Raw genomic sequence first — 27184 nt, 5'->3', positions numbered from 1 at the left:
CGTATGAAGATAGGCTGAGGAAGTTGGGGCTGTTCAGCCTGGAGAAGAGAAGGCTGCATGGAGACCTCAGAGCAGCCTTCCAGTATCTGAAAGGGGCCTACAGGGATGCTGGGGAGGGACTCTTCGTCAGGGACTGTAGTGACAGGACAAGGGGTAACGGGTTAAAACTTAAACAGGGGAAGTTTAGATTGGATATAAGGAGGAAATTCTTTCCTGTTAGGGTGGTGAGACACTGGAATCAGTTGCCCAGGGAGGTTGTGAGTGCTCCATCCCTGGCGGTGTTCAAGGCTAGGTTGGATGTAGCCTTGTGTGGGATGGTTTAGTGTGAGGTGTCCCTGTCCATGGCAGGGGGGTTGGAACTAGATGATCTTGAGGTCCTTTCCAACCCTAACTATTCTATGATTCTATGATTCTAAACACATGGGACAAATAATGTCATTATTATTAATCAGTTTTATCATTTTACTTGTGGAACATTCCAGATCTATAAATTACACAGAAGAATGAGGAGAGTCTTCTCTCAAAGTCACCAAACTGCGGGGCCCAGTTCACCCTTCCATTCTTTGGAATCAACCCTCTTCTCAGGAAGTAATTTCCTCCAGTTCAGTCCTCATCTCTAGCTTTTCAATTTATGTCACGAACTGTGTCCCATCTTATTCTAGAGTTTTATGACAGTTTGAAATATGAATTACAGTACTATGAATTTTGTATTTAATAATTACATTTTAGCCTTTCAATCATTCAAGAACTGCTGACCTGAAACCGCACACACATTTACTCCTCACATTTCATGCCGCCTTTGGAAAAACAAGGAAAAAGCACAACAAAGTATTTACCTTGTGGACGTGCTTGCCTTCTCCACTGTAGACATGAGTCTTGCAAATGCATCAGTGACTCTGTTGCTTGCATTGGAAGTTTCCAGTTTTGAGGTTGTCAATTCATACAATTCAGGATCCACACCTTATAGTATAAAATGATAATCAGTGATGGTTGGAGGCAAGTATAGCAATAAAGAGCCACAGACCAACTTGCTAGAGACTGTTTTCTGTAAACATCTGAATCATTTATAATGTCAAGATGCATGAAAAGAACATGACAAGACATGTCTGCGTTTCTGAAACATCATCCTCTGTCCCCACCCTTTTCAGCAGCTTTTATAGTTGAAAACACACACAGTGGATCAAGTCTGGTATACAAGGTCTCAGTCTAAGAACAAACAAAACAAACTTGATTTACCTTTTAGAGTGAAACACCTGCAGAAATGTCAGCTGTGGTAAAATGGATTGTTTCAACTACTTCAACTCAACTGTATTAGAAGAACACTGCATGTTAACAGGAGCCAACTGTCTAATGAGGGATCACACACAGCACTGGCATGCATTAGAGTGTGTTTTAGTATCCTGCTTCTTCCAAGAGTTAAAAACGCTTCGAGTGAGGAAAAGCAGCTTTTATGGTACTGAGAAGTGGAATGGCATTAAAAAAGTTACATACTAGAATGTGTAACGCTACCACAACTTCTAGTCTGTGATTCCTTTTAATCGTTCAAGTGTTTATAATGCACTAAGTATCTGGATGTTTCAGCCTTGAATTCCTAGTTTGAGACATCTTAACTCAGATGCTGAATTCTGACATCACATACGTTGAGAATGGATTTCAAATTTTATCAGTAGAGGCCATTCTGAAAGCAATGCAAACAATAGAAAACTGCATCCAAAAAAATACATGAGTGAAATTCTACCTGTTTAATAGCAAGCATCACCTCATAGTAAGAAGTAGCTCTAATATTTCCAGTTATTAAGTATATTTTCTTCAATAAAGTCTCAATGAATTAGAACTATCAAAATAAATCAAGAGGAAAGCCTGTTACAACGCATTTTGTTGCTCAGAAGCTTTTTACATTGGTGATATTACTCTAGTTACAGTTTAAGTTAGTTCATGCTTCACGGGTTTAAACGAAGTGTGCATATATGCCATCCACAATAACAGGCGTTCTTCAAAAGCAGTGTAGAGTTTTTGTACAGAAGCATCACGATAGACACCTGTGTTCTAAACAAGTGTCACACTTGTGCCAGCTGGTTTGGCCAACTCACAAGCATTTCATACTAGTGCAGAACAAATGCTGCAAATGCTTAGATACGATGGTCCCACGTAGCTACCTAATATACAAACTGATTTATAAGCTGATGCGCTGATGATTTTACCCAGTCTGCCTGAGTGGAGCAAGACACTTTTAGAGTACTCCTGAAATACCAACAGATTACTAAGTAAAAAAAAAAAAAGAAAATGCCTGCGCCTATAGTTCTGCCTTTTCCACCCAGTAATTGCAGTACTACGTGCACAAACAGATGCCTGCTTTGCATGAACTCTCCCCACGCAGTGTCTACATCATTCATCCTTTGTGCACAAGTACTCTCACACTGTTAGGAAACTAAGCTGACCTAGGAATAAAATGAAGAAAATCAGCTGGTTAAGCTGCAGAAGGTGGGGGACAGGGAGATGATCTGATCCACTTAGTATGAATTGATTAGAAATTAATAGCTGTGTTTTCTGTGTACAGGTTTGTAAGTCTGGGTTTCCAAAGTTAAGTTTTGTCCAGCTTCATGCAAAATACGCACTGTCCTGAGCCCAGTATACCAAGATTTTAACTATTGTCAGATGTTTACAGAATTTGGAAATAGGAAAAAGCCCAACTATTTCATAAAATATCCACTTTCAATCAGGGAGAGGAAGCCTTGAAGAAATACACTTTCATTTGCAGAAGCCTGAGAAATCCCATTAAGGTACAAATTGTAAAACTAATTGAAACGAGGAGTCCTTTGACATGCAACTCTGCAACAGAGGTTAAACGCAGCCTTCAAAGTTACATCATTTAGATATTCACATTTATGGTCCTGAATTCACTTTCATTGTCATGTGATGTTGCTGCTCAATTTACTGATCTTCAAGCACCTTACTCAGCTACATTTGTGTTGAACTATTACCATGAGAAATAAGACAATACAGTAAACCTGTGGGAACATACTAGAAATTGGTAACTCCCTTTTCAAAATGCAGAATGCAATTCTGTTTTAAATAAAAAAGTTATTTTGGCTTGAAATCAGACTGAGAAGAATACAGTGTAGATCTATAGTAAGTAAAACTAAAACGTCTCCAGAGAAAGAACAGACTTCTATTACTAATAAGTTTCTTCTTTAAGCCAAATGATCTAACAATTTGCCTCTCAATTATTTTACTTATTTTCAAGAGTTGCATATTCTCCATTTCATTTAAATGATTTGAGAATATTTAAGGAAAGCACTGCAAAACCTTAATGAGATATTGAAGGAAAGTTAGCCAACCAAACCCCACACAAAGCTCTTAAACACACACACAAACACACCAGCTGCAAGCCAAGAAACAAATGACTTTCCCAGAAACAAGTCAAGAGGAAAGAAAAGCTAAACCAAATAAAAGTAACCAAAAAAGGGTACTCTAGGGCATACCAGGGAAGATGGTTGTACCTGTAACTCAATGGAACAAACAACAACAACAACAACAACAACAAAAGGGGAAATAAAAGGCTAACAGTATCCCTCCAGTAATCACTTCAAGTGTGCACATCATCAGGAGGCAAGAACACACCCAACTGCACAAGTAGTACATGTACAGGGTACTGATGACTTCTGTTGACAGACTTGCACACACAAATGAATCTGTGAGACCTGAGTTTCTTGAAGTTGCTACCTATCATTTTTAGGACAAACCTGCCATCTTTCATCTGGACAATGACATTTCTCAAGGGTGGAATAAAGACATTTGGAATGTGATGCCACAAAAATGCCTTCAATGACCAGATTTCAAAATAACAAAAAAACCCAGGTTTTTAAGAACAAAAAATGCAGTAATAATTCTAAGCACTTATTTGAAATGGGGGGAAAACCCCAGACCTCTTAAAAATTTATTTAAAAAATAAACCCCAGTGAATTAAAATTAAAAAACCCCAAAACCTTCCCATGAAGAAAATTATCATGGTTTTAGGCATTATACTGGAAGAATATTTGGCTTATCTACATAATATATGCACTAAAATAAATCCCCCAAATGTTCCTTTAAATTCCTGCAGAAATTTATTCAAAGTGTAGGTTTTCACAAGCTCACGCAAAATAGTCAGAGCATGTCAAAACCATGCCATAAATTAATTCAATTACTTTCATGTATTATCTAATGGAAAGTGGAGTTTTCACCTCCTTTTTAAGGGAAAAGGTTGAAGATAAAGTGCTTTGGCTTTATAATTATTGTTCACGAACTTCTAATGTCCCACAAACATGCAACTATCTTTGTTTTCTATTATGAATTATGTTAAAACACTTTTTTCACTTTATCAGTAATATTAGTAGTTTACACACACAAAAAAATTACGATCTCCTGGTAGCAGCAAACCCTATCAGGGTTTTGATATGTTAAGCTCTGTAACTTTAAATTCATTCATAACTTCTAAATAACATCATAATCCTGTAACTTGGAGGCACTCATTCAGAGGAGAGAAAAAGCCTCATTTTTGGAGAATCATCACATCTGCAGCATTTTTTGAGTGCTTAGAAAAGTTAACTCCCAAAATTCCTTGTTTGAAACAAGTGTTTTAACATCTTATTTGCATGAGCATAAAAGCCATTCATTCCTTCAGCATGTGACAAACACAGAGCTGACAGTACCTTTTAAATACTACACTCGATACAAAACATCAGAAAATGGAACACAGATTAAAGGAAAAATGCAGTAGAAAGACATTGTAGAGAAACACAGTGCAAAATTTCTCCTTGTTTATAGGAAAGTCAAGTGATGTGCTCATGCTTTTAGTAAGTCATTATAATATTACAGTTGTGGTTTTAACACTCTGCTGACCTGGGATTGTGGTGGTGCTGCTAGAGCTACTGTCATCCACGGGCCCAAAGAAATCAAGGTTCAGAAGAGTGGAACCTCCACTAGCTTGAAATTCAGTGACCGTGTTGGTAGGCAGCCATATAGAAGGTAAGCCAAGGGAGGGGTTTATGTGTAAAAAGGGGTAAGACACACACTTGAACATGCAAGTTATAATTAGTACTCAGTACGCAATTTAAAAATTGACATGAAAACAATGCTTACAGTATTAGTTTGTACCTTCTAAAAATGTTAACAACTTAATTCAGTGCACATTTCCTTATGTACAATGCAGCAAGGAAATCAACACTAGGAACTTGAAAATAGAAATATTTATTTCAATCTAAAAATGAAAGAGAACCAGCACGACTCAGAAAGAAAGATGTGATCAGTTAAAGGGAAACAATATACAGGTCAACTTATAGTTAGAATATAGTGGGCTTTTGCTCCCCTCACTGCAATTGAAAAACAGGGAAGTCAGGAAGACTTAGCAGATCCCCAAAAAGCAAAGAACCAAAAGAACCCTTTAAAGTTTTATTTATCAGCTTTAAGCTATTAATTATCGTTATCTTAAAGCAGGGTAACAAATGCCACTCTTGTATCCAGTTCCTCACTGGTAAGTTATACTGTTCCCCTTTAGTACTAAACCAGAAATCAAACCAAGATACATTTTAGAGAAGTTGTTCATTAAAAAGAAAGCATGATGATTGACTGAAGTAGTAAGACACCAGACAACAGCAAAAGGGTCCATCCAGGCTTTCCTTCAGCACCATGATATTGCTATCCAAACTCTTACATCCCACACGTTCTGAAACAACACCATGAGGCAACACCAGTGGAGTAAGAGATGCAGTTTATTTTAGCCTGCTTTCGAAAAACTTGTGTCATGAGTTAATTGCTGTTAGCAGGCTCCTCATAAAAGTGTGTTTCTTTACAAGTTTCTAGTCTGTCCATCAAACAAGTTCCCAAAACTTGTTTTGTTTCCTTTGCATGCACTTGCATTTATGAGACTGGAGGTGGTGGCACAACTCACTCTGCTATTAAAACAGACATATGTGAAGGGTCTTCTATATGATAACTATATACATTTACAGATACAAATAAATGCGTAGCTACCTCTTTAATGTATTACCTATAATTGACTCTTGCATGTAAGCAAAAGTGATAACACATGAAGTCACATTTTTGAAATATAAAATTATCTGTAAATCTGAAAACTTTCAGCTCAAGAAGGATATATTTTGCAAACAGTTTGTGATTAAAATATTGTGCTTTGAAGTAGCCACTATACACAAGTTCGTCATTCAAAGGATGTCTAAAGAGATAGTAGTTCATTGGTGAAAAATACTCTTAAGAAGTAAAACTCAATCTAAAATGCTCTTTTGTTCAGAGTTTCATTATAATCTGCAGTTATGCACAATGTAGTGTTAATATTGCCACTGTGACACTAGCATCTAAAATAATACTTAACCCGGTATTTTTCACACTACATAATACTTCACATAGGGGCACAGTTAATCAGAAAGAAAGCCTGAATTTCCAAAGGTAGGAGTAAGAAATAAATATTATATATATTTTTATATATGTGTGTGTTTGTATTTTTAAAAAAATAATCAGCAGATAGATGTTTGTCTGAACTTTGTAGCTTTCTTATCTCTAGCTCTGGTGCTAGAGGCTCTACGGAGAGACGTACCATCTAAAGGGTTAGTAAGGCCACTGCTACTCCAGTCAAACTGGACAGGTGGTAGAGATTCCTAGAGTTGAAAAGTCAGAAATCAGATTTTATAGTCAGTTCAGGTTACAACAATGCAAAGCAGTTCAAACAACAGATTCTTTAGCGTCTAAATACTAAAAAGACAACTAAATGAGCAAGCCCCAACTTTTAGGAGGCAAGTATTTTCATAATATGCACTAAAGATTCAAAGTAGATTTGTTCTTTCATAGGAAATCTCATTAAATTCTCAACAGTACAGATTAGGTAACCTCTATACTCTAACAGGATTTACAAATTAACAAAAGCATATGAATTTGATTAAAAAAAAAAAACCAAACTTAAGGCATAGTTGAAAGTTAAACTATTAATACTTCCATGGAAGACAATGCATTTTGCATAAGAAGTTATGTATACACAATTATGGGGCAAATGTAAAATAAGGTTATTAGTGAAAGCTGTCTGTACATCCATTCTTTGTCCTGATTACATATAAAATCAAGCTATGTACCATCAAAGAGCCCGTGATTGTTTTGGTTTGTTTTGCTTTGAAGAGTCATATTCCTATGTGTGAGGGACAAACTATCAATACCCTCCCCATCCCAACCCTTTAAAAAAATCCTGTAACTTGTTATCCTTTAACTATTAACTCATTCTGATATAAAAACAAACCCTTGGTAACAATGCTTGAACAAAAGGAGCATGGAAATGTTAATTTCTTGTGGGAGCCCATCCTTGCCTTTTCATTTCCTCATTATGTCTTTTACACACACACAGGTAAATCAAGCAAGCAGCAGGGACCATGCTTTACAGGGGAAGTGTGTTCAGGTGCAGTGTAACTTGCAAGTGCTGTCCTCTCGTATTCTCAGGATGCAAACAGATGGTACTGTATCAGAAATGGCTGAAGTAAGTTCATCTTTCTACTTGTGTGCATCGCATTTCTGCTATCTCCCCAGTGGGGTCAAGTATCAAGAAGTACTGGGAAAGGATGTGCCCTCAACTTCTAACAGAACAACCGCACTTACGAAAGAAAAGCAGTGGAAGTTCTCTGCAGCATTATCCAAAATGCATCACTAGTTGTCAAGTTTCCAGCGGCTGAGACATACCTTCTCTTTGTTTTAATACATATATATAAAAACCTGTCAACTATCCAACACTGAAAAACCAAGTAGAATCACAATCAAGACTGTAGCAGCCTGAGCTAGCTCTGCACAATTAAGCTAACTTAAGAGGCTTTTGCTAGGTGATAGATGTTTATGGAAAGAAAAATGAAGGGACCTGGAGATTTCTGTATTTACTTATAGTAAATGCCTTGCCTAGAAAAATCTTTCCTACCTAATGACTTGAAAGTATTTCCAGTACTGAGCACAACTGGAACAGTATTCACTCCAAAGAGCTTAAGAAGCTGATGCTATACTTTTTACTTTGCTTTGCTAATGAAGTTACTGGCACTGAAATGATTTGCATGGAAACATAATGTTAGGAGTGTGGAAGCTACACCAGATGAAGTAATGATCACTATCATCTGTAGTTTAGTTAAGGTTTGTCACATCTAAAATATATTAACATTAAAAGGGGCTTGTAAAGAGAAAAAAAAAAAGGAGCAAAATGAACTCAAATTGAAACAAAATAGCTTCCTACAAACTCTCACTGAGGAAAACACCCACTACATTTTGTGTCAAAAGACTTGAGTCAGGACCGATGAGTGTGACAGAACTGCATGGAAACAGTGGTACCAATGGCTTGCTAAGCTTTCTCCTTTAATGATGACTTGATTCTCAGATTTGCCAGAGCACAAAGGATGTGTTGAATTCTTCCTAATATGGGGAAAGAACCCCAAACTGAGTCAAAATCAGTAAGAGTATATTAAGTATATTAAACTGCTCTATGGGATGAGGCCCTTCTGCTGATTTCAATCACTTCCAAAAGAGGGTGGCAAGTAAAGCAGACCCCATCTATACAGGTTGCTGACAAGCCCTATTCCATCAAACAGCAACCAAAGTGAAAGCAGAGAGCAGAGGCAAAAGCCAAAACAAAGTTTTCTGTTCCTTGTGTCCTTGGCCCCAAGAAAACTAAACTATACAGGGACACCTGAACACAGCACTGAAATCTCAGACAGTGGGAACATAATGTTTTGTCTTTCAGAGATTGAAAGGTTGATAGACTACTGCACTTCCACTATTACTTTAATAATATGCTTTGAGGAAAAACACCCAATCTAGAAGAATATTGAGAATTGGGGCAAACTGCTCTCACTCCTCCCTCCATCTTAGATTACAGGGCATGGTACAGAAATGAAAAAGTATATTCAGCTGTCAGAATACTACTCTCAATGCTAAGGAAGGGAGAAAGAGGAAGCTAAAATGCCTACTGGTTTTAGTGCATCGTATTTCTCTTTGATAAAAGTGAGAGATGTTTCCACACAGTAATTTTACAATGGTATTATGCAAGAGCTTTTATAATCCCAAAAGAGTAAAATGTAAATGTTTGTCTCTGTGCCAATAATTACCCAAGGAAAATTAAGAAAAAAAAAAAAAAAAAGAAAGAAAGGAACTGTTTTGCTGTCTTAAAGCTGTGGGGGGGGGGGGGGGGAATAGAAGGGCTCGTAATACAAATATAGTATAAATATTTAGCTAATCCCACAAATGAGCACCATAAACATTTCAGAAAGGTTTACAAGGAAGTAATTCATACATTTCACTGTGTGCATTCATTGGCAAAATTACAACAGTCCTGAAAAATTATTCTTCTCAGACACCACTTTCAAACGACTGTCACATCTGATACAATAGCAAGTTCTGTATCTCTTACCTGCAAACCTTTCTCTCTGTCAACAAAGCTACATATATTCTTGGATCTTTCTCATGTGTGTAACTGGAGAGCAGTCCCATGATGGAGGCTTTGGCTGGTGGCCAATAATATGGTAGTTTGCATCTGTCATTGTAAGAAGTCCTGATGGTCCCTTATATAATTAAAAGTGTTTTTAAAGACTGTCACCCCATGGGGTTTAATTAAGGCTTAGACCCTAATAGCCAGCAACTTTATTATAACCTGATCCCTAATTCAGTGGCTTACATGCATGCAGATGTGCTATAATGGGCACCTGCAGAAGAGAATGACTGGTAATTTTCTTCTAGAAAGGTCTGGGTCGCTGTAGATTTCTAATCCAATATAAAACTCACAAAGCAAAATTAGGTGGGTAAGAAAACCCCTATTTATCCTGTATGCTGGGACAAAGCTACCACTAGACTATACCAAAGAAACACAGTCCTGAACAGAAGAGGATGCTTTGAAGCAATAGTGAAAGAGCAGAATATAAGTTAGCTTTTTTCCAAGAAAGGCAAAGAGAAGCAGGTAAATAAACTTTAAAACATTAGCCACAGAACAGTATCAAATCAAAAGAAAGCAGTCAACATTAAGTCCAGACAGGAGCCATTTTAACAAGTGCTGAGATATATTTAAATCACACTGCCTGAAGACATGACCATGGTACAGAACACCCCCCCCAAAGAAGGGTACCCGCATCAGGTTTCACAATCAAAGTTTGCCTATGTGAGCAAGATGCTTTTTCTTTACACCTGATGTGTCTTGATAAAGCCTTTTACTTCAGAGCTGTGAAGCCTCTGAGACACCATGCTTGGATAAAGGGAACAGCAATCAGGGAATTATATCATACTGTGTTTCCTGCCTTACAGTTATGAGCAGAGAGGAAGAGAGAAACAGACCCCTCAATTGTCAAGATAAACAAGACAAGAATAATTTAGACGCTACCTTCAAATACAAAACAGGATGAGTCTACAAAAGTCATTTTTAAACAACAAACTAATTTGATAGATCAGTCAGTAATAAGTAGCTTGAGAGAAGAAATCACAAAATCCTTGCCCTCACAGCTTAAATGGCTCAGATGGAAATTTCTCCACTCTATTTCCACACTGTAACCACCCCAGTGAGATCCTCTGCAGGGAATGAGGCCAAGACACTGAGTTTATATAATAATTCAGAGAAGATATTGCAGATCATTTGCTGCTTTTTCCTCAATACTTTTGATTCTGAATGCTCTCTATTTTAAATCTCTGCACGCTTTCCTCCATTTGCCTACAACAAAAAAAACTTAGGAGGCTTTTCGGTGTTCCTACAAATGTTCTTTGCACTCCTACTTCTGCATCACCACAGTCTCTCTTCCAAAGTCTTACTCCTTCAGCAGGAAGTCATACATGTACACACACAGGCACTGATCTGTATAGAAGTCCCATAAATGCCAGGCTTTAAACAACTCATTTCCTTAAGCAAAGCCTAGGAATCTATTAACAAGAGCCTCTCCTTCTAATAAGAAAGTCAATATTCTGAAGCTTCTAAATATATGAATGACTCCTCATCACCACTATCTGAAAAGAGAGGCATTCAGAAGTTTTAATTAAATAATTACACATTAACTGGATAAGCTTAAAGATAAATAAATTGTTATACCTAAATTACCTGTCTTCAGAATAAGAAGTTTCAGTGTCCAACAAAATAGTCTATATTTCCACTACATATTTACCAATGTTTATAGCACAGTTCCTAGTGAAATGTTTACCAATGTTGGGGCACATCATCCCAATACCACTACAATCTGGAATATTCCTAAAGGCAGTCTGCACAATGTGAAGTTGGATTTTTCCAAAAGCAAACAGAAGCCACCAAACAGTAAGAGAAGATAAGGCCAAGAAAGAAACAAAGTCTCCGAGGTGGAGAACTGATGGTTCCTGCCCTGAAGCTTTCTCAATGTTACTTAACTGTGACCTCTGAATGGTTAGAGCTCTAACTCATCTCTTACCCAAAAGCTTATTTCAGTATTTGTCTTTCTGAAAACAAAACCAAAAAACCCAAGGCCAGCAGCACAGACAGATAGCACAGAAGCTTCTGGTATGTATTCATAGACCCCAATTATTGAACTGAGATGGTCTTATCAGAACAAGGGATGGGACAAGATTATGCAGCCCAGAAAGCCAACTATATGCTGGGCTGCATCAAAAGGAGCATGGCCAGCAGATCAAAGGAGGGGATTTTCTCTCTCTACTCTGGTGTACGAGATCCCCACCTGCAGTCCTGAGTTCATCTCTGGGGGCAACAACACAAGAGGGATGCGGAGCTCCTGGAGCAAGTCCAGGGAAGGGCCACGAAGATGACGATCAGAAGGCTGGAGCACATCTGCTACTAAGACAGGCTGAGAGAGCTGGGCTTGCTCATCCTACAGAAGAGAAGGCTCCAGGAAGACCTTACAGCAGCCCCCCTAAAGGGCCTATAAGATATCTAGACAGGTACCTTTTACAAGGACGCATAGTGACAGGACAAGGGGGAATGGCTTTAAACAAACAGAGGGGAGATTTAGACTAGATAATCAGGAAAAATTTCATCCCTGTGAGGGTGCCGAGGCCCTGGCACAGGGTGCTCAGAGAAGCTGTGGCTGCCCCATCCCTGGCAGTGTTCAAGGCCAGGTTGGACGGGGTTTGGAGCAACCTGCTTTAGTGGAAGGTGTCCCTGCCCTTGGCAGTGGGTTGGAACTAGATAAGCTTTAAGGTTCCTTCCAACCCAAACCATTCTATGATTATCCTACTGCTTGTCACAGTTTGGAATTTTGCTGCAGGAATACCCAAAAGTACAAATTCATAGAGAGAGAGAGGAAAAAAAAAAAACCCAAAGACCTCTGTTAAGTAGAGGTTCTTTATTTTTGGCACTCAGCACTACAACTGCCAAGCAACTGAGAAAATGGCACATGTCAGATGCTGCTACTTCAAGCTCTTGCAGTTCTCTACACTATGTTTAGCGCATGGTTTAATTTGTAAAAAAACTTAACTCTGTAAAAAAATGGAACTTTGAATGTTGCAGAAAGCCAGTGAAATTTTCCTACTTTTTTCATAAACAGAAATAACACTAGTGACTTCTTCAGCTCAGATTGGTTGCAATATCCATTATTATTACATTTTCTAATGCCCAGTCCAGCTGCTCAGTTCTACTATAATATTTATGAGAAGCAGCACAGGAGCTTCACCAAACCTGTATAATTGCTATATAAAACAATTCAGTTCTGAGACCACTGACATACTGCTATTCTACAGTGAAAAAATACTCCTCTGGTATAAGCATGTCACAGAGCTCTGCACTATGGTAGAGCAAGGAATGCAAGGAAATCGCTATACTCAGAAAAACCTAGTGTAAAGTTTAGCTGTAGCACAAAGATAATTCATTCTGGAATGCCATTAAACGACATGCATAGCAGGTAACCAAAGATGCTGGGTACAAGACCTGCAGTAAGCTGACCCTCTGAATATGTGCTGAGTACCACTGCAGTGATACTGAAAATGAATGTCTCTGCACATCTCACTGGCTTGTTGACAACCACACACACTGCAACATGCATGGCATTTAAGTGGTTTTCTAATGTCATAATATCAAAACTGCAAAAAAAGAATTCATGAAATTCAAAAGCTCATTCCTAAACAGATCTGAACTCATTTTTTACCAGACTTAAAAGACAGAGAAGCAACAAAGCATCTTTCTGTTCAACAGATAATCATTCAATAAAACCTGGCATAATGGGCCAATAAAACTTGTACAGTCAGGCACTTATTCTAGTAATGACTGTACCCAGAATCTGTTTCCAGGCAGCTGGGCTGTTTTTCATATTACTCTGAAAAAGACAGGAAAGGAAAAAAAGGACAAGAACATGAACAGTACACATGTAGATATGGTAATTCAGAAGAAACAAGTGCTAACCAACAGGCAGAATGATGTCCTATAAGACATCCTACAAGGCCTTTGCTTCAGAAAACGGAAAGATGAAGAGCCTTAGCCAAAAAGAGGACAAATCCAAAGTTAAATCTAAAATTTGCGGAAGTAACTGTCCACTGCCTTTTAAAGCAAACTGCTGCCTAACAGGGGTATCATCAGGACTCTAAAACGCTGGCCACCAACTGCTACAGTCTTATCATAGGCACTCCCTTCCAGGCACACACGAAAAGCAGATCCAAGAGCAAGACTTCAACCTAACACAAGGAACACCTGCCCTTTAAATACAGGTGTTTTTGCACACACCATTTAGATATTTTAAATATGAAGGAAGAGGCAAAGCATCCCATTGTTTCCCTCATTCTTTCTTTTACTCTCCTCCCCCTTCTCTATGTTTTACCTGGAACTGATCAGATGTACAGGTGTTCATCTCTGGTGATACAGGAGGTGTCTGTCCTATTGAAGCTATTTTTTCTGCTGCAGATATTGGTTTTAAAGGTTCCTTGGTAGGCTCTAACATACCCTAAATAGAAAAATAAATAAAAAAAAAATAATAAAACACATACATACATATATTCCAAGAACTGCAGATGCAAATAAAATAGGAAACACACCACTAGGCAGTACTACCCTCAACTAGGGGCTTGGGGGTAACCAATATCTTGGACACTTTCAGTCAGGGGGATGGAAGGAGATGGGACAGGGAAGAGAATCATCCTGGTTCTTTAGGCATAAGAAACATGTTAGAGCCAGTAATAGAAACCTAAGTGCTTCACGGGAGCTTGCTTTCAGCTTTCAATAATGTAATTTAAGCTGGAGGGAACAGTTACTTGACAAGGTGATGTCCTCTCCCTGTTGTGTACAGACTATTCTAGAAACATCAAATGGCCCATCACAAAGGTACAAGTGCATTCATTCCATTTCAAAAATTAAGTAATTCAGAAGAAACAAGTCAAATTATCAGCTTGCAGAATGATACCAAGAACAGTAATTACTGACATGGATATAAATGCATTAAAAAGCTTTAAGAAAATAAACAACACTTTTAATTTAAAACAAGTGGTCCAAGGATAGACAGCACTATGAAAATGTCTGAAACCTCTGGTGGTCCTTAATAAAATTGAGAGTGAGAAAGACTGAAGTTTGTGTCAAGGTGGTTTGCATGTCTTGGTGCAATGAAGTATAAGAAAAGAACCCCCCAAATAAAATTCCTGGATTTGCAACCTGCATATTTAAAATCATTTTAGGAAGCCAGCCACCAAGGTGTTTCTACACCATGTTAAGGGAGCTTAGGATTTAACCACCAGTTAAATCAATTCTTTTGGACAGTGGAGAAGCACCTGAAGCAGGGTGGCAATAGGAAGCTGCAAGCCACTTTACCATCTCTATCCAGCTTATTGTGTGCTCAAGTATATAAAATAATTTGAAGGCAATTAACCAGCAACACCAATTAATTGCAAAAAAACCCTGCATGTGTTGTGCACATAGTCTTGCTCACAAACGTGTTACAGGAAGAAAACAGAAATTACTACGAGATGTTTTATCTTTCTGTATCAGAATACCACGCTTACATCCAGAGAAGTGCATGAGCTGACCTTGATGCACCAGAAAACAGCTCTACAAAATGACTGTAGAAGTCATACTACAAAATCAAGCTATAGATTACATTGGCTTAATGTATACCAAAAAAGACTGTAACCCTTTTATATTCAGTTTGTGAATGACAATACAGAAGTGCGTTTGTATGTACATATATATAAAAACACACAAGTTTTCTGAAAAAAGAACATTATTTATTCTGCTCAGACTAGCAAAAAAATGGCAAATCTTATCTTCTAAGTGTTTTTACAGTCACTGCACAGAGTGTGAAACATGGGAATTTCAGAATATTGGCATAAGTGAAAACAGTTGATCTTACTGCACTGGGTCACTTGAGTTTCATTTAATCTACAGAGATCTAAATTATGCTTCCTGTTTTTATCTAGCACTTGGGGCAACACAACATTAGTGGCTATACAGTGCTTTTTGTATGCATAAATAGCCTTTTAGATATATGTGGGTCCTTTATGAATATGACAGTACCACTGCAAAGCATTACTGTGCATCATTCTTTACCTAGGGATACTGAGATGCAATCAAGTAATTAACAAGCAGCCTGTGAGACAAACAGCTGCACAAAGAGAAATGCTTGAGAGCACTGAGAAAACTTCCAACACACATTTGATAGGGTATCTTAACTATTGAGCAATACTTTGCCTTCCTTTGAAGCATCTGGTCTTTAGCACCACAGCTTCCAACAAGTGCTGATGTGAACTGAAGTTTTGATTAATTTTGATGTTCCTTTGTCATTTTTGACAACTATGTAATGATCTAGTTTCCTGTGTCAAGCTCTAGTCAATATTTTTACATCTACACCTTATATTTAATTGTTAAAATTCAAGAACTTTTTACTGCTGCATACACATTAACAGATTACTACACTCAGCTTTCTTTTTAGAAAGCACCTTAAACTTGAGCTTAGACTAGCTAGCCCACTTTATTCAACAGTTTGCTTCCTGAAATAAGTAACCCAATACTTCTATTTATAAAGTATCTGCTTGCACACATAATAAAAATTGTGTACCTGATGAGTCTTTTCTAGCATTTCTACTAATGCCTAACCTACAATAGTACTTAAAAAATATCTTTCAGCATACTTGGTGCCTAATATAATTTAATATATTTCATTACAGAACATTGTTGGAACTATAGCAAAAAACAACACTAAAAAAGCTTACCAGTCCTGCTGCGTACATGGGTACTATAACAGGCTGTTTCTTGTTGCCTGTAAAGAGCTGATAAAACAACAAAAAATTTACTAAGAGCTTCCTGTGTCAGTGACGATAACATTTTTTCAATGTTATATAACTTGTATAAGGTTAGTATACGAGAACAAATACTATGTTAAATATAACACGATGGTTAAAAATGCAACTTTTAATATTAAAAGGGGTTATAAAAAGTCAGATGGTCTGTCACGAAAAGCAGTGTTCAGTGCAGCTATGCAATTAAGAGACAAGCATTCATACAAAGACTTCCACCTGACTCTACATTTAAAGCAGCTCCATTATATAGCAAACAAGTTTTACAGACAGACTCACAATATTTCTTGTGTCGATTCCCAAGGAGCACAAAAGCTTTTTGTTGCTGTGGGAGCCACCCCACTGGTATCTCAGTCCATATGCCTCATGGATATCCTGCAGCTCTGTCCACACATCCATCAGTTCCCTATACAACCCATCATAAAGCAAGTTATCAACAGGAATACCAGCTTCACAGCCTTGAATACTTGTTCTAGTTTTTAATGCAAGTGATTTATTATACGTTCCAATTAAACTTACACCCAAGCACAATACCTAGGGGAACTAAAACTGCACAGTGTTCTCAGAACAATTTTAGATGAGACTTCTGATTGGAGAATGATGTCCAGAGCAGACAGGACAAGGCCTACGGAGACTTCATCATCACATGAATAAATACAGTGATTTATATCAAATGTGACTAATACGACATATTCTGATTCACTCAGAGACATCACTTAAAAGATGATATGCTGCTGACTAAGTTGATATGCTAAGTGAAATATTACTGGCATATGTAGTCACTCAAAACAAGCATTCTGCTAGATAACTGATTTTTACTCGATAGTGTTTCAAATTGCTTGAAACAAACAACTTATGTTGAATTACTGATACATGTTTTAAGCTCCTAAAGACATATTTCTACTTCCATTTTAAGTGTGCTGCATTGTAGTTTCTTACCCAGTATTTGCTAAGGTCTCATCAGTTGTCATCTGCTTTTCACCTGCTTCCAACAAATGATTTAAGGAACTGATTTCTTCTTCAATTTCAAGGACAGGCACGGAAGGAAAACAGACTTCAAATATTCGTTCCAGACGACTTAGTAATGTTGTCTGTAGTAAAGAGAAAATATTTATGTCAAGTTAACTGCTTTAAAAGACTCCAAAATTATAACAGTAAGATGGAAAACAATATATAGCTGATACAAAGTTTCACTTACCATCAAATATTTAACTTTCAGAGGATCACAAGACTTTATAAGCACCAAATACAAGCTGCTAGCTACTGAGAAACAGTAACGATCTTGCCCTCTGCAAAGCAGGTTCTTACAGAAAGTCTGGAACAGTTCTTACCGGAGTTAAGAGTCTTTGCTATGATTTAGCAGAAAATAAGTGCAACAAGTATTTGCTACATTTACTTCAGATATGTTAGGCTCCAAACCTATACCTGCTAAGGGTTTTATCAAACAGCTTTTTGGCAAGCTTCGTATTTGTCAATATAATTTCCACTCAATGATGATACAGTTCAATCCAAACTTGAGATATAACATTGTTTCAGAAGACAGATTCACTTTTTATAAGGTATATGCAGTTAGAGGTCTCATGAAACGGCCTGACATGGAACATTTTGTTCATGGTGTGATAGCAGCTCTGAGAACAATAAGGAAAAGCTATTTGTAGTCCTAAAAACCTGTTACTATCAATGACTGAGATATAGGAAAACTGTAATCTCCAGCTTCATTTGGTATAGTTCATGTGATGGTCAGGTATAATGTAGAAGCCAAGACTAAGGCATTTAAACATCGCTTGTCAAAAAGTATTTGTAAGACTTGTTTTGTACCTCTCCAGACTAAAACCTGAAGAAATTCCACCCCCGCCCCAGTTCCTTAATTTCTTGCCCCAAAACGTATTTGTCTGGTTTTATACATTACAGATGGCTTATTTAATAAGAAGAATTACTTTCCTCAATGCAATCTCCCTTTCCTCCAATTCATGATTCAGACAGTTAATGCTAAATGCTGTGATCCTTCAGGGGTTAGAAGACAACCTTGGGAGTGTTTCTGTCTTAGCCAAGTAACTCAAAAAAACAAGAACACCACTATAACTGTTATTTTAGCTGCATAAGAAGACAGCTAGACAGCAGCACGGTTTGTATAACCACAACTTTATCAATGTTACTTTCCTCTGACCTTTCTGGTGCCCTGTGTTATTAACTCATAACAAGAGTTTGTAAATACACTCAGAAGCTTTGTGGGAAGGCTACAGGAGAGCTACTGATCTATACTCCACAGTTTTGACAGAGGCAGGATTTCCTGCTTGTCAAAGTAGTTGTAACCATGTTTTGACGTTGCCATTACTTCAGCATCCTTTGAGAGAAAGGTAACTTAAGCATCTTAAGAAGGCAGAGTTCTTATGTTTCATAATGCATTGTCTCCTGCTTTTCTTTCCACCAGTGTCACCATCTCTGCTGTTGGGTAGGATAGGGCCTCAGCAATATAAACAGCACATATCTATACCAATGGTTTCCAGGCATTTTAATTCCACAGCCTGTACTGGGCCTTGGTAGATAAGATTTAATATTCAAAACAAAACAACCTCCTGCCATCAGAAACCAAACAAAAAAATCCTCCCCCCAAACCCCCCCTTTTTTTTTTCAAGTATAGTATGCTTACTTCTTCTTTAGCTCTTCTGTATTTCTATATGGACACAGAATTTCGACTTTATTATAGCTCTACGAACTGTCTCAGACATCAGATGTAGCACTGACATGGAATGCATTTTTCCCCCTCCAGCTCAACCCATTAACACAGGTAAATGTCAAACCCTTCACATTTATTAAAAAGTACTAATTGCAAGGTACGGTCGTAAAAATGAAACTCAAGCCTTTCTTTAATGTATGTGTTTTTTTTACCAGAAACACCTTAATCTCTCTTCTTGCTACAGGAAGAAACACAAGCCTGGCACAAAACCAACACTTCTATCTTTCCAATTTGGAATTCCTCAACAGCCACCTTTCCACTGCTCTGCTGCACTGCACACAGGGCACTGCCCAGCAGCTCCAACACCTGCTTTTCTACCGGAGAAATGGAAAAGAAACTGAGTAGGCAAAAAATCCCAGAGGCACCGCACAATGTGTGCTAGTATAGCTATGGCAGCAGAGCCCTCCTGTGGAGATGCAGCATATTCCAGCAGCGATGCTGATTTACAAACACAAACCTCAGCAGAGGGTTTTTGTTACAGCTGAAATGATGTCAATTTCAGAGAAGCAAGGCTGGTAGGTGGAAGCTATGTATTTTAATCAGACCAAGCAATACAGCTGGGATAAACCTTTACAGTTCACAATTAAAACTTAACAACATTTCTCATTAGAATTTTATCTGAAAATTTGCCTGATCTCAATTAAGCAAACCACTGACCATGTACATCAGCAAATATATGAAACATATCAGAGGCAAACGCCATGTTACCAGAATATCTTGACTGCGTATTGGAATCAGGATGATGAGCCAGGAACTAGGAACCAAGTCTGTTCAGTCTATGCTGTTTGGCTGCTAACTGCAAAAAGTGGGAAAATGAACTTGCTTACAACATCAGCTCTTCAGTTTTGCTACCTGTGGAAGAAATTCCTGACAGGAGCCACCAGGCTCAGTTATTTGCAAAACATAATGTCAAAATGCCATAGTTGTTATACTAGTAAAGGATGTAAATTACACAGCACACCTGACTTACTTTTTTCCCTCCATTTCCTCTTCATTACCTTAGTGGCATATTTTGCCCAAAATGAGTGATGTTCTACAGTATGTAATTAATTTTCCTTTTAATCATCTCTTAACACCCAATCATTTCAGCCATACAGTAAGGTACAATACTTGCCACATCACTTGTAGGCTGTTTTGCATTTGTTCATCAGAACTAAGTCACCAATTTACATTTCTAGGAGGTAAAATTAAATAGTATTCTAGATTCTAACCTAACGTTTCAGCACACCAAAGCACACTCTACCTAAGTTTTAAACCTGAATATTGCCTACAATATATCGCTTGCCCCTATCACATAAACAGGGGATGCATACTTCATTTGTGTAATACAGCAGGAATACATATCCCCAGCAAAAAGGGAGAGGCAGATAAAAGGCACTGGATCATGAAAACAGCAAGGTATCATGTTTCTTGAAAAGGATCAACATTTCATAACATACTAGTGACTAAGAATATGCTCGCTTAGGTAATGAAAGAATTAACAGAAAGCTTCTAAGAATCAAGCAGCATCTCAGTCAGCTCCCCAGTTTCAAAGTTGAGCTTAAGAATTGTGCCAAAATTTCAGGAACAGTTTAATTATAGCTTCTTTACACTTCCTTTCATCTTTTCTACATTTCCAGAAATGCTTAGCCCTTATTTATATACGATGGAGAAGAACGGTTTCCATAGCAAACCAGAGTAATTAATTCTATGTGTGCAAATGGACACAGGGAAGAGCATATAAACACACATTCCCCAGGCAGTGGCAGCGTCCTTAGCGGAAAGAGCTGAACTTCTTCTAATTGGTAATGAAAGCCTGTGGTCACAACTCCCAGGTATAAAGGGCATTACCAAGATTTTGAAATTAGTGTAAATGCCCATCTTCTACAAACCTCAATCTACTGCATGTATAAAATAGACTAAAAAAAGTATTATTTCTGTCATACACAGTAGTGTCATCTCTTTCAGGATGGAAAAAAGGCAGAAAAGAACCTCTCTCCACTTTTCATGTCACGGAAAGCATTTGATACCCAAGTGCTTTCCACTGCCATTTGAGAAGACTAATTCTTAAAGGCACTTACTGAAGACGTGAATGAAGGCTACAGCTGCCATTCTAAAAATTAACTGTGATTCTCTAAACAGTCACAAGCTCAAAGTCCCACAGTTTCTGTGACTACATAGAAGTTTTTGGTAAACACTTAAGTTATGTGGCAATCACCACCTGAAACAATCAAAATATCACAGACCTAGCAGACTTCTAAGTGAGAATGACAACCACAGGATTAGAATTTATCTCCTTGGCAGTTAAAAAGGGGGCAAGATCCAGCCCACAGAGCTGAAAGGCCAAAGTACTTGGTTTGCAGAATTTGTTTTTCTCTTATTTTTCACCACAAGACTATAGAACCAATGAACTCCTTCAACACAGCAAATCTAAGCAGGCCACCAGCACACTAAAATCCTCCTCAGCTGACTCCAGGTCACCTCAACATTGGCAGGTTGCTGCCTTTCTTCAGAGCTATGAAAAGAAAAGATAATAAAGACAACATATTTGGGCCACGCTATAGAAAGAGTTGACAGGAATTGCAGTTTTCACCATATGACTGCTGTAATGTTTCTCTTGGTGAAGTTCTGGGGAACTCCATGTACAGGGGTTGTCTGAGGGAAACTCCAAGAGTCTTCTTGCTTCTTTCCATGGTCCCAATTACGAGCTGTGGAGCAGACACAAGAGCTTCTCCTCACGCTGGAACCTGAACAGTGGAGTAGCACTTATCCCTCCTTCTACCCCACTTTCCACTGGAGGGCACAGCCCCACTTATTTACAAAATCCCTCATTTTCCCGACTCTTGGTTACAACCCACAGCATCTCTGCTCTGGCAGCATTCAGAGGTGCTTTAAGAAGGGGAAGAGTTGAAAGCAGAGCACATCTTCAGCCCTCCTTTTTCCTGCTGCCAGGAAAAGAGGCTACAGAGGAAGCAAACTCAAGCTCTAGGCTTGGTTGCATCTATCAAACACAAAACTGGAAGATCTAAGAATAAATAAAGCCAGTGTAATAGTTAAATGAGTGTATTTAGATATTCAAGTTTTATCTGATAGAAAAACATAAGAAAGGAGACAGAAATGAGCATATGAAGGATCCAAGATGCTAAATGTATAATTTCGGAAAGGAATAAAGTCCATATGGACATGATCAGCTCCTAGCTAGGATTCAGAAGCCGAGTGAAGCCTCTCAAAAACCAGCAGAACAAAGCTCAGGGGCCAGAAGCCAAGAAAAGAAACTGATTAACCAGAGAGATTTTATGTATTTGTTTTAAATCAGGAACCCACTGCTCTGGAGAGTGCCTAACAGAGGTATTTATGACCATTTTAACAAAATAAAGCTGAGGTTAAATGAGAAACTCCCTTTGCTGGGGTTTCTAACAACCTATCCATATTTTGCAGGAGAACATTTGACTTTGAGGGACTAAGTCACCATATACAACTTTACCTTCACCATATGTGTGTGTGTGCTGGGAAGGGATTTTTTTTTCCCCAATTTCCTTTCTTTGTTGTTGGTTGGTTTGTGGTTTTTTGGTTTGGGTTTTTTTTTGTTTCGGTTTTTGGATTTTTTTTAAGAGCTAAACTACATGGCCAGAGTTAACACAGGGGAGCTTGAAAAAAGGATTTCAATGGATGCAACTCACCATGGGGAACATACCAATCAACTTCAGTGGGTCTCAGCATCTTTTGGACTCAATCATTAAACAAAGCTGAACAGTTAACAAAGTCATGGCTTGGGCTGGAAGGAACTATTAACAAAGAATGGTCTTGGTTGGAAAGAACCATTAACAATGAATGGTCTGGGTTGGAAGGAACCTTAACGGCTCATCTAGTTACAACACACTGCCATGGGCAGCGACACAGAATCACAGAATCACAGAATCCCAAGGGTTGGAAGGGACCTAAAAAGATCATCTAGTCCAACCCCCCTGCAAGAGCAGGGTAACCTACAGTACATCACACAGGAACTTGTCCAGGCGGGCCTTGAATATCTCCAGTGTAGGAGACTCCACAACCCCCCTGGGCAACCTGTTCCAGTGCCCTGTCACTCTTACAGTAAAGAAGTTCTTCCTGATGTTAACATGGAACTTCCTATGTTCCAGTTTACACCCATTGCCCCTTGTCCTATCACTGGATATCACTGAAAAAAGCCTAGCTCCATCATCCTGACACCTACCCTTCACATATTTGTAAACATTGATGAGGTCACCCCTCAGTCTCCTCTTTTGCAAGCTAAAGAGACCCAGCTCCCTCAGCCTCTCCTCATAAGGGAGATGTTCCACTCCCTTAATCATCTTTGTGGCTCTGCGCTGGACTCCTTCAAGCAATTCCCTGTCCTTCTTGAACAGAGGGGCCCAGAACTGGACGCAATATTCCAGATGCGGCCTCACCAAGGCTGAGTAGAGGGGGAGGAGAACCTCTCTTGACCTACTAACCACTCCCTTTCTAATGCACCCTAAGATGCCATTTGCCTTCTTGGCCACAAGAGCACATTGCTGGCTCATGGTCATCCTCCTATCCACCAGGACCCCCAGGTCCCTTTCCCCTTCACTACTTTCCAGCAGGTCACCCCCCAACCTGTACTGGTACATGGGGTTGTTCTTCCCCAGACGCAAGACTCTACACTTGCCCTTGTTAAATTTCATCAAGTTTCTCCCCGCCCAACTCTCCAGCCTGTCCAGGTCTCGCTGAATGGCAGCACAGTCCTCTGGTGTGTCAGCCACTCCTCCCAGTTTTGTGTCATCAGCAAACTTGCTGAGGGTGCACTCAGTTCCCTCATCCAGGTCATTGATGAAAATATTAAACAGCACCGGTCCCAGCACCGACCCCTGAGGAACTCCACTAGTCACAGACCTCCAGCTAGATTCTGCGCCATTGACCACAACTCTCTGCCTTCTTCCTTTCAACCAGTTCTCGATCCACCTCACTACTTGATAATCAAGCCCACACTTCCTTAACTTATCTATGAGGATGCTGTGGGAGACAGTATCAAATGCCTTACTGAAATCAAGAAAAACTACATCTACCGCTCTACCATCATCCCTCCACCTAGTCACTTCCTCATAGAAGGCTATAAGGTTGGTCATACATGACTTCCCCCTCATAAAACCATGTTGGCTGTTCTTAATGACCCCCTCATCCTTGATATGCCTAGTGATGGAGTCAAGAATAAGTTGTTCCATCATCTTTCCAGGGATGGAGGTAAGGCTGACCGGTCTATAATTACCCGGGTCCTCCTTCTTGCCCTTCTTATAGATTGGTGTGACCTTTGCCATCCGCCAATCCTCAGGCACCTCGCCCATTTCCCACGACTTACCAAAGATGATGGAAAGTGGCCTAGCAATGACCTCCGCCAGCTCCCTCAGCACCCGTGGGTGCATTCCATCCGGACCCATCGATTTACAGATGTCCAGTTTGCATAGCTGATCCCTAACCCAATCCTCATCTACCAAAGCAAACTCCTCCTTTGTCCTGACTCCTTCTGGGGCTATAGAGATCCGGGGCCCTCGGGGAGAGTCTGCAGGAGTAAAGACAGAGGCAAAGAAGGCATTCAGCACCTCTGCCTTCTTTATATCCTCTGTCTCCAGGGTACCCACTTCGTTCAGCAGTGGGCCTATATTGCCTCTTGTTTTAGTTTTATTTGCTATGTATTTGAAGAAGCCCTTTCTATTGTCTTTAACCCGACTAGCAAGATTGAGTTCCAAGGAGGCCTTAGCTGTCCTAATTGCCTCCCTACATCCTCTAACAACTGTCCTATATTCCCAGCCCCTCCTTCCATAATCCATAGATTCTCCTTTTCCACTTGAGTTTGCCCAGCAGCTCCTTGTTTAACCACGCCGGTCTCCTAGATCCCTTACTTGACTTCCTACTCATTGGGACGCTCCGATCCTGAGCTTGGAAGAAGCGGTCCTTGAATGCTAACCAACTATCTTGAGCCCCTTTACCGCCTAGTACACTTTCCCATGAGACTTCCCTTAGCAGTTGACTGAAGAGGCCAAAGTTGGCCCTTCGGAAATCCAGAACTGTGGCTTTGCTAGGTATTCTATTCCTCCCACACAGGATCCTAAACTCCACCATCTCATGGTCACTGCAGCCAAGGCTGCCATTGACCGTCACCACTTCGACCAAACCCTCCTTGTTGGCGAGTACTAAATCTAGCAGCGCTGCTCCCCTAGTTGGTACGTCCACCATTTGCATTAAGAAATTATCATCAATGCACTCGAGGAACCTCCTAGACTGTGAATGACTGGCTGTGTGAGTCTTCCAGCAAATATCGGGGTAGTTAAAGTCCCCCACGACGACTAAGGCATGTAGTCGCGAGGCTACTTCCAGTTGCCTGTAGAAAGCCTCATCAACTCCTTCGTCCTGATCAGGAAGTCTGTAATAGACCCCCACAACTGTATCACCCGTGCCAGTCAGCCCCTTGATTCGTACCCACAGACATTCCACTTGCTCCTCATCCGACCCCAGACAGAACTCAATACATTCTAGTTGCTCTCTCACGTAAAGAGCAACTCCACCACCTCGCTTCGCCGACCTATCTTTCCTAAAAAGGACATAGCCATCCATGACCACATTCCAGTCATGTGAACTGTCCCACCATGTCTCTGTAATCGCCACTAGATCATAACCTTTAGCCCGCACACAGACTTCTAACTCCTCCTGTTTATTCCCCATGCTGTGTGCATTGGTGTACAGGCATTTCAGGGAGCCAGTCCTAGTACCCTTTTTCCCCTGCGGGACAGGGTCTAAAAAGCTATCCTTTCCCACAAGTGAAACAAGAGATTGATCGTCCTCCTTAGCCCGCCATCCTTCAATCCCTAGCATGTTCCTCTTGGGCTTGTCCCCAACATGCCCAGTTAAATCCCCTCCCCCCTTCATAACTAGTTTAAAGCCCTGTCAATAAGCCCTGCTAACTCCTGCCCCAAAACCCTTTTTTTTCTCTGGGACTGGTGTATCCCGCCTGTCACCAGCAAACCAGGTGTCCCATACAGCAGCCCGTGACTGAAAAACCCAAACCCCTGCCTTTGGCACCAGTCACGTAGCCATGCATTAACCTGCAGAGTCTTCTTATATATCCCTTCACCCTCGCTTGCAACAGGTATGGAGGCAAACACCTTCCACTACAGCAGGTTGCTCCAAGCCCCATCCAACCTGGCTTCAAACACTGCCAGGGATGGGGCAGCCACAGCTTCTCTGGGCACCCTTGCCAGGACCTCACCTCATAGGGAAAATTCTTTTCCTAGTATCTAATCTAAATCTACCTTCCTTCAGTTTAAAGCCATTTCCCCTTGTCCTGTCACTACATGACCTTGTAAAAAGTCCCTCTCTTGTAGGCCCCCTTTAGGTAATGGAAGGCACATTTTTGGGGGGGGTGGGAGGGGTGGGTTATAAGTGCACATGAGCAAACAAATACACAAATCACTAAGCTCCTAGCTAAACGGGGGCAGTTTTTAATTTGGAAAGGCTCATGGACTGTTTAAACTAAGAAGCAGCTTCCCCTCCACATAGCAACAACTTACTTGTTTAGCTCTTGTGCAGACTCTGCTTAGCAAAGAAAGCACCTTCTCAAAAGCAATGAGAGGAGAGCTGCAGGCAGAAAAAAAACTGAGTAAAAAAAGAGAAGCTAAGCTTACGACGAACACTAGTTTATCTTCTCGTGATTCAAATGTGATGGTCTTTCTGCACCTCCTGGGAAAAGCAGGTAAATTTAAGATGGTGCCACGAATTTCTCACAGGTAAAAAATGGAATTATTTCATTTTTATTACTGCAGATAATTTATATTGGAAACACTGTTCCTAAACTGAGATTTACAAGCCAGGAAGAGGACACCACAAGAGCCAGAACCCCTCACCAACACAAAATGAGGACTAAGGTTTTTTACAATAATTTAAAGAATTAAAGAAGACAATGATAGCCCTAAATATCCCCAAAACTTTTTAAAACAGTAACTATAAAGATTTTGAGCTCAGCAAAGCAAATCTGAAAATGCAGCAGTTTGAGAAAGAAGAATAAGACTTCTCTGGTCTTTTTACTGCTTAATACAAGAGAGTCATCAACCACAGTGAAGTTCAATGTAGAAATGTGAAGCTGTCTCCCTCGTTCTTGCTGGAAGGCTTACACATTCATTCTCCTTCAGGTGAAGAAGGTATCAAATCTCTGATCTTCCATACGGGCAAAGTGCAGTTTAACAG

The 27184-nt window shown here is 39.6% G+C and overlaps 1 protein-coding gene across 3 annotated transcripts in view; it reads right to left on the bottom strand.

Annotated features, from left to right (window-relative positions):
* AFTPH (aftiphilin) overlaps positions 1-27184 on the bottom strand; it is a 52950-nt gene that overhangs the window by 6874 nt on the left and 18892 nt on the right. The window contains exons 3-9 of one of the 3 annotated variants that reach the window (XM_065682236.1): positions 17176-17327; positions 16516-16642; positions 16153-16209; positions 13776-13898; positions 6590-6650; positions 4882-4965; positions 837-960 (exon numbers count right to left, since the gene is read on the bottom strand). In XM_065682236.1, the coding sequence (XP_065538308.1) occupies positions 837-960; positions 4882-4965; positions 6590-6650; positions 13776-13898; positions 16153-16209; positions 16516-16642; positions 17176-17327 (728 nt within the window). Of the gene's footprint in view, positions 1-836; positions 961-4881; positions 4966-6589; positions 6651-13775; positions 13899-16152; positions 16210-16515; positions 16643-17175; positions 17328-27184 lie in introns of those variants that run through there. The other 2 variants (XM_065682237.1, XM_065682238.1) reach the window with 2 other exon arrangements.

The sequence above is a fragment of the Lathamus discolor genome, chromosome 5, assembly GCF_037157495.1.
Source record: "Lathamus discolor isolate bLatDis1 chromosome 5, bLatDis1.hap1, whole genome shotgun sequence".
Taxonomy (NCBI): Eukaryota; Metazoa; Chordata; class Aves; order Psittaciformes; family Psittacidae; genus Lathamus; species Lathamus discolor.
This window is presented reverse-complemented; position numbering and strand designations above follow the sequence as displayed.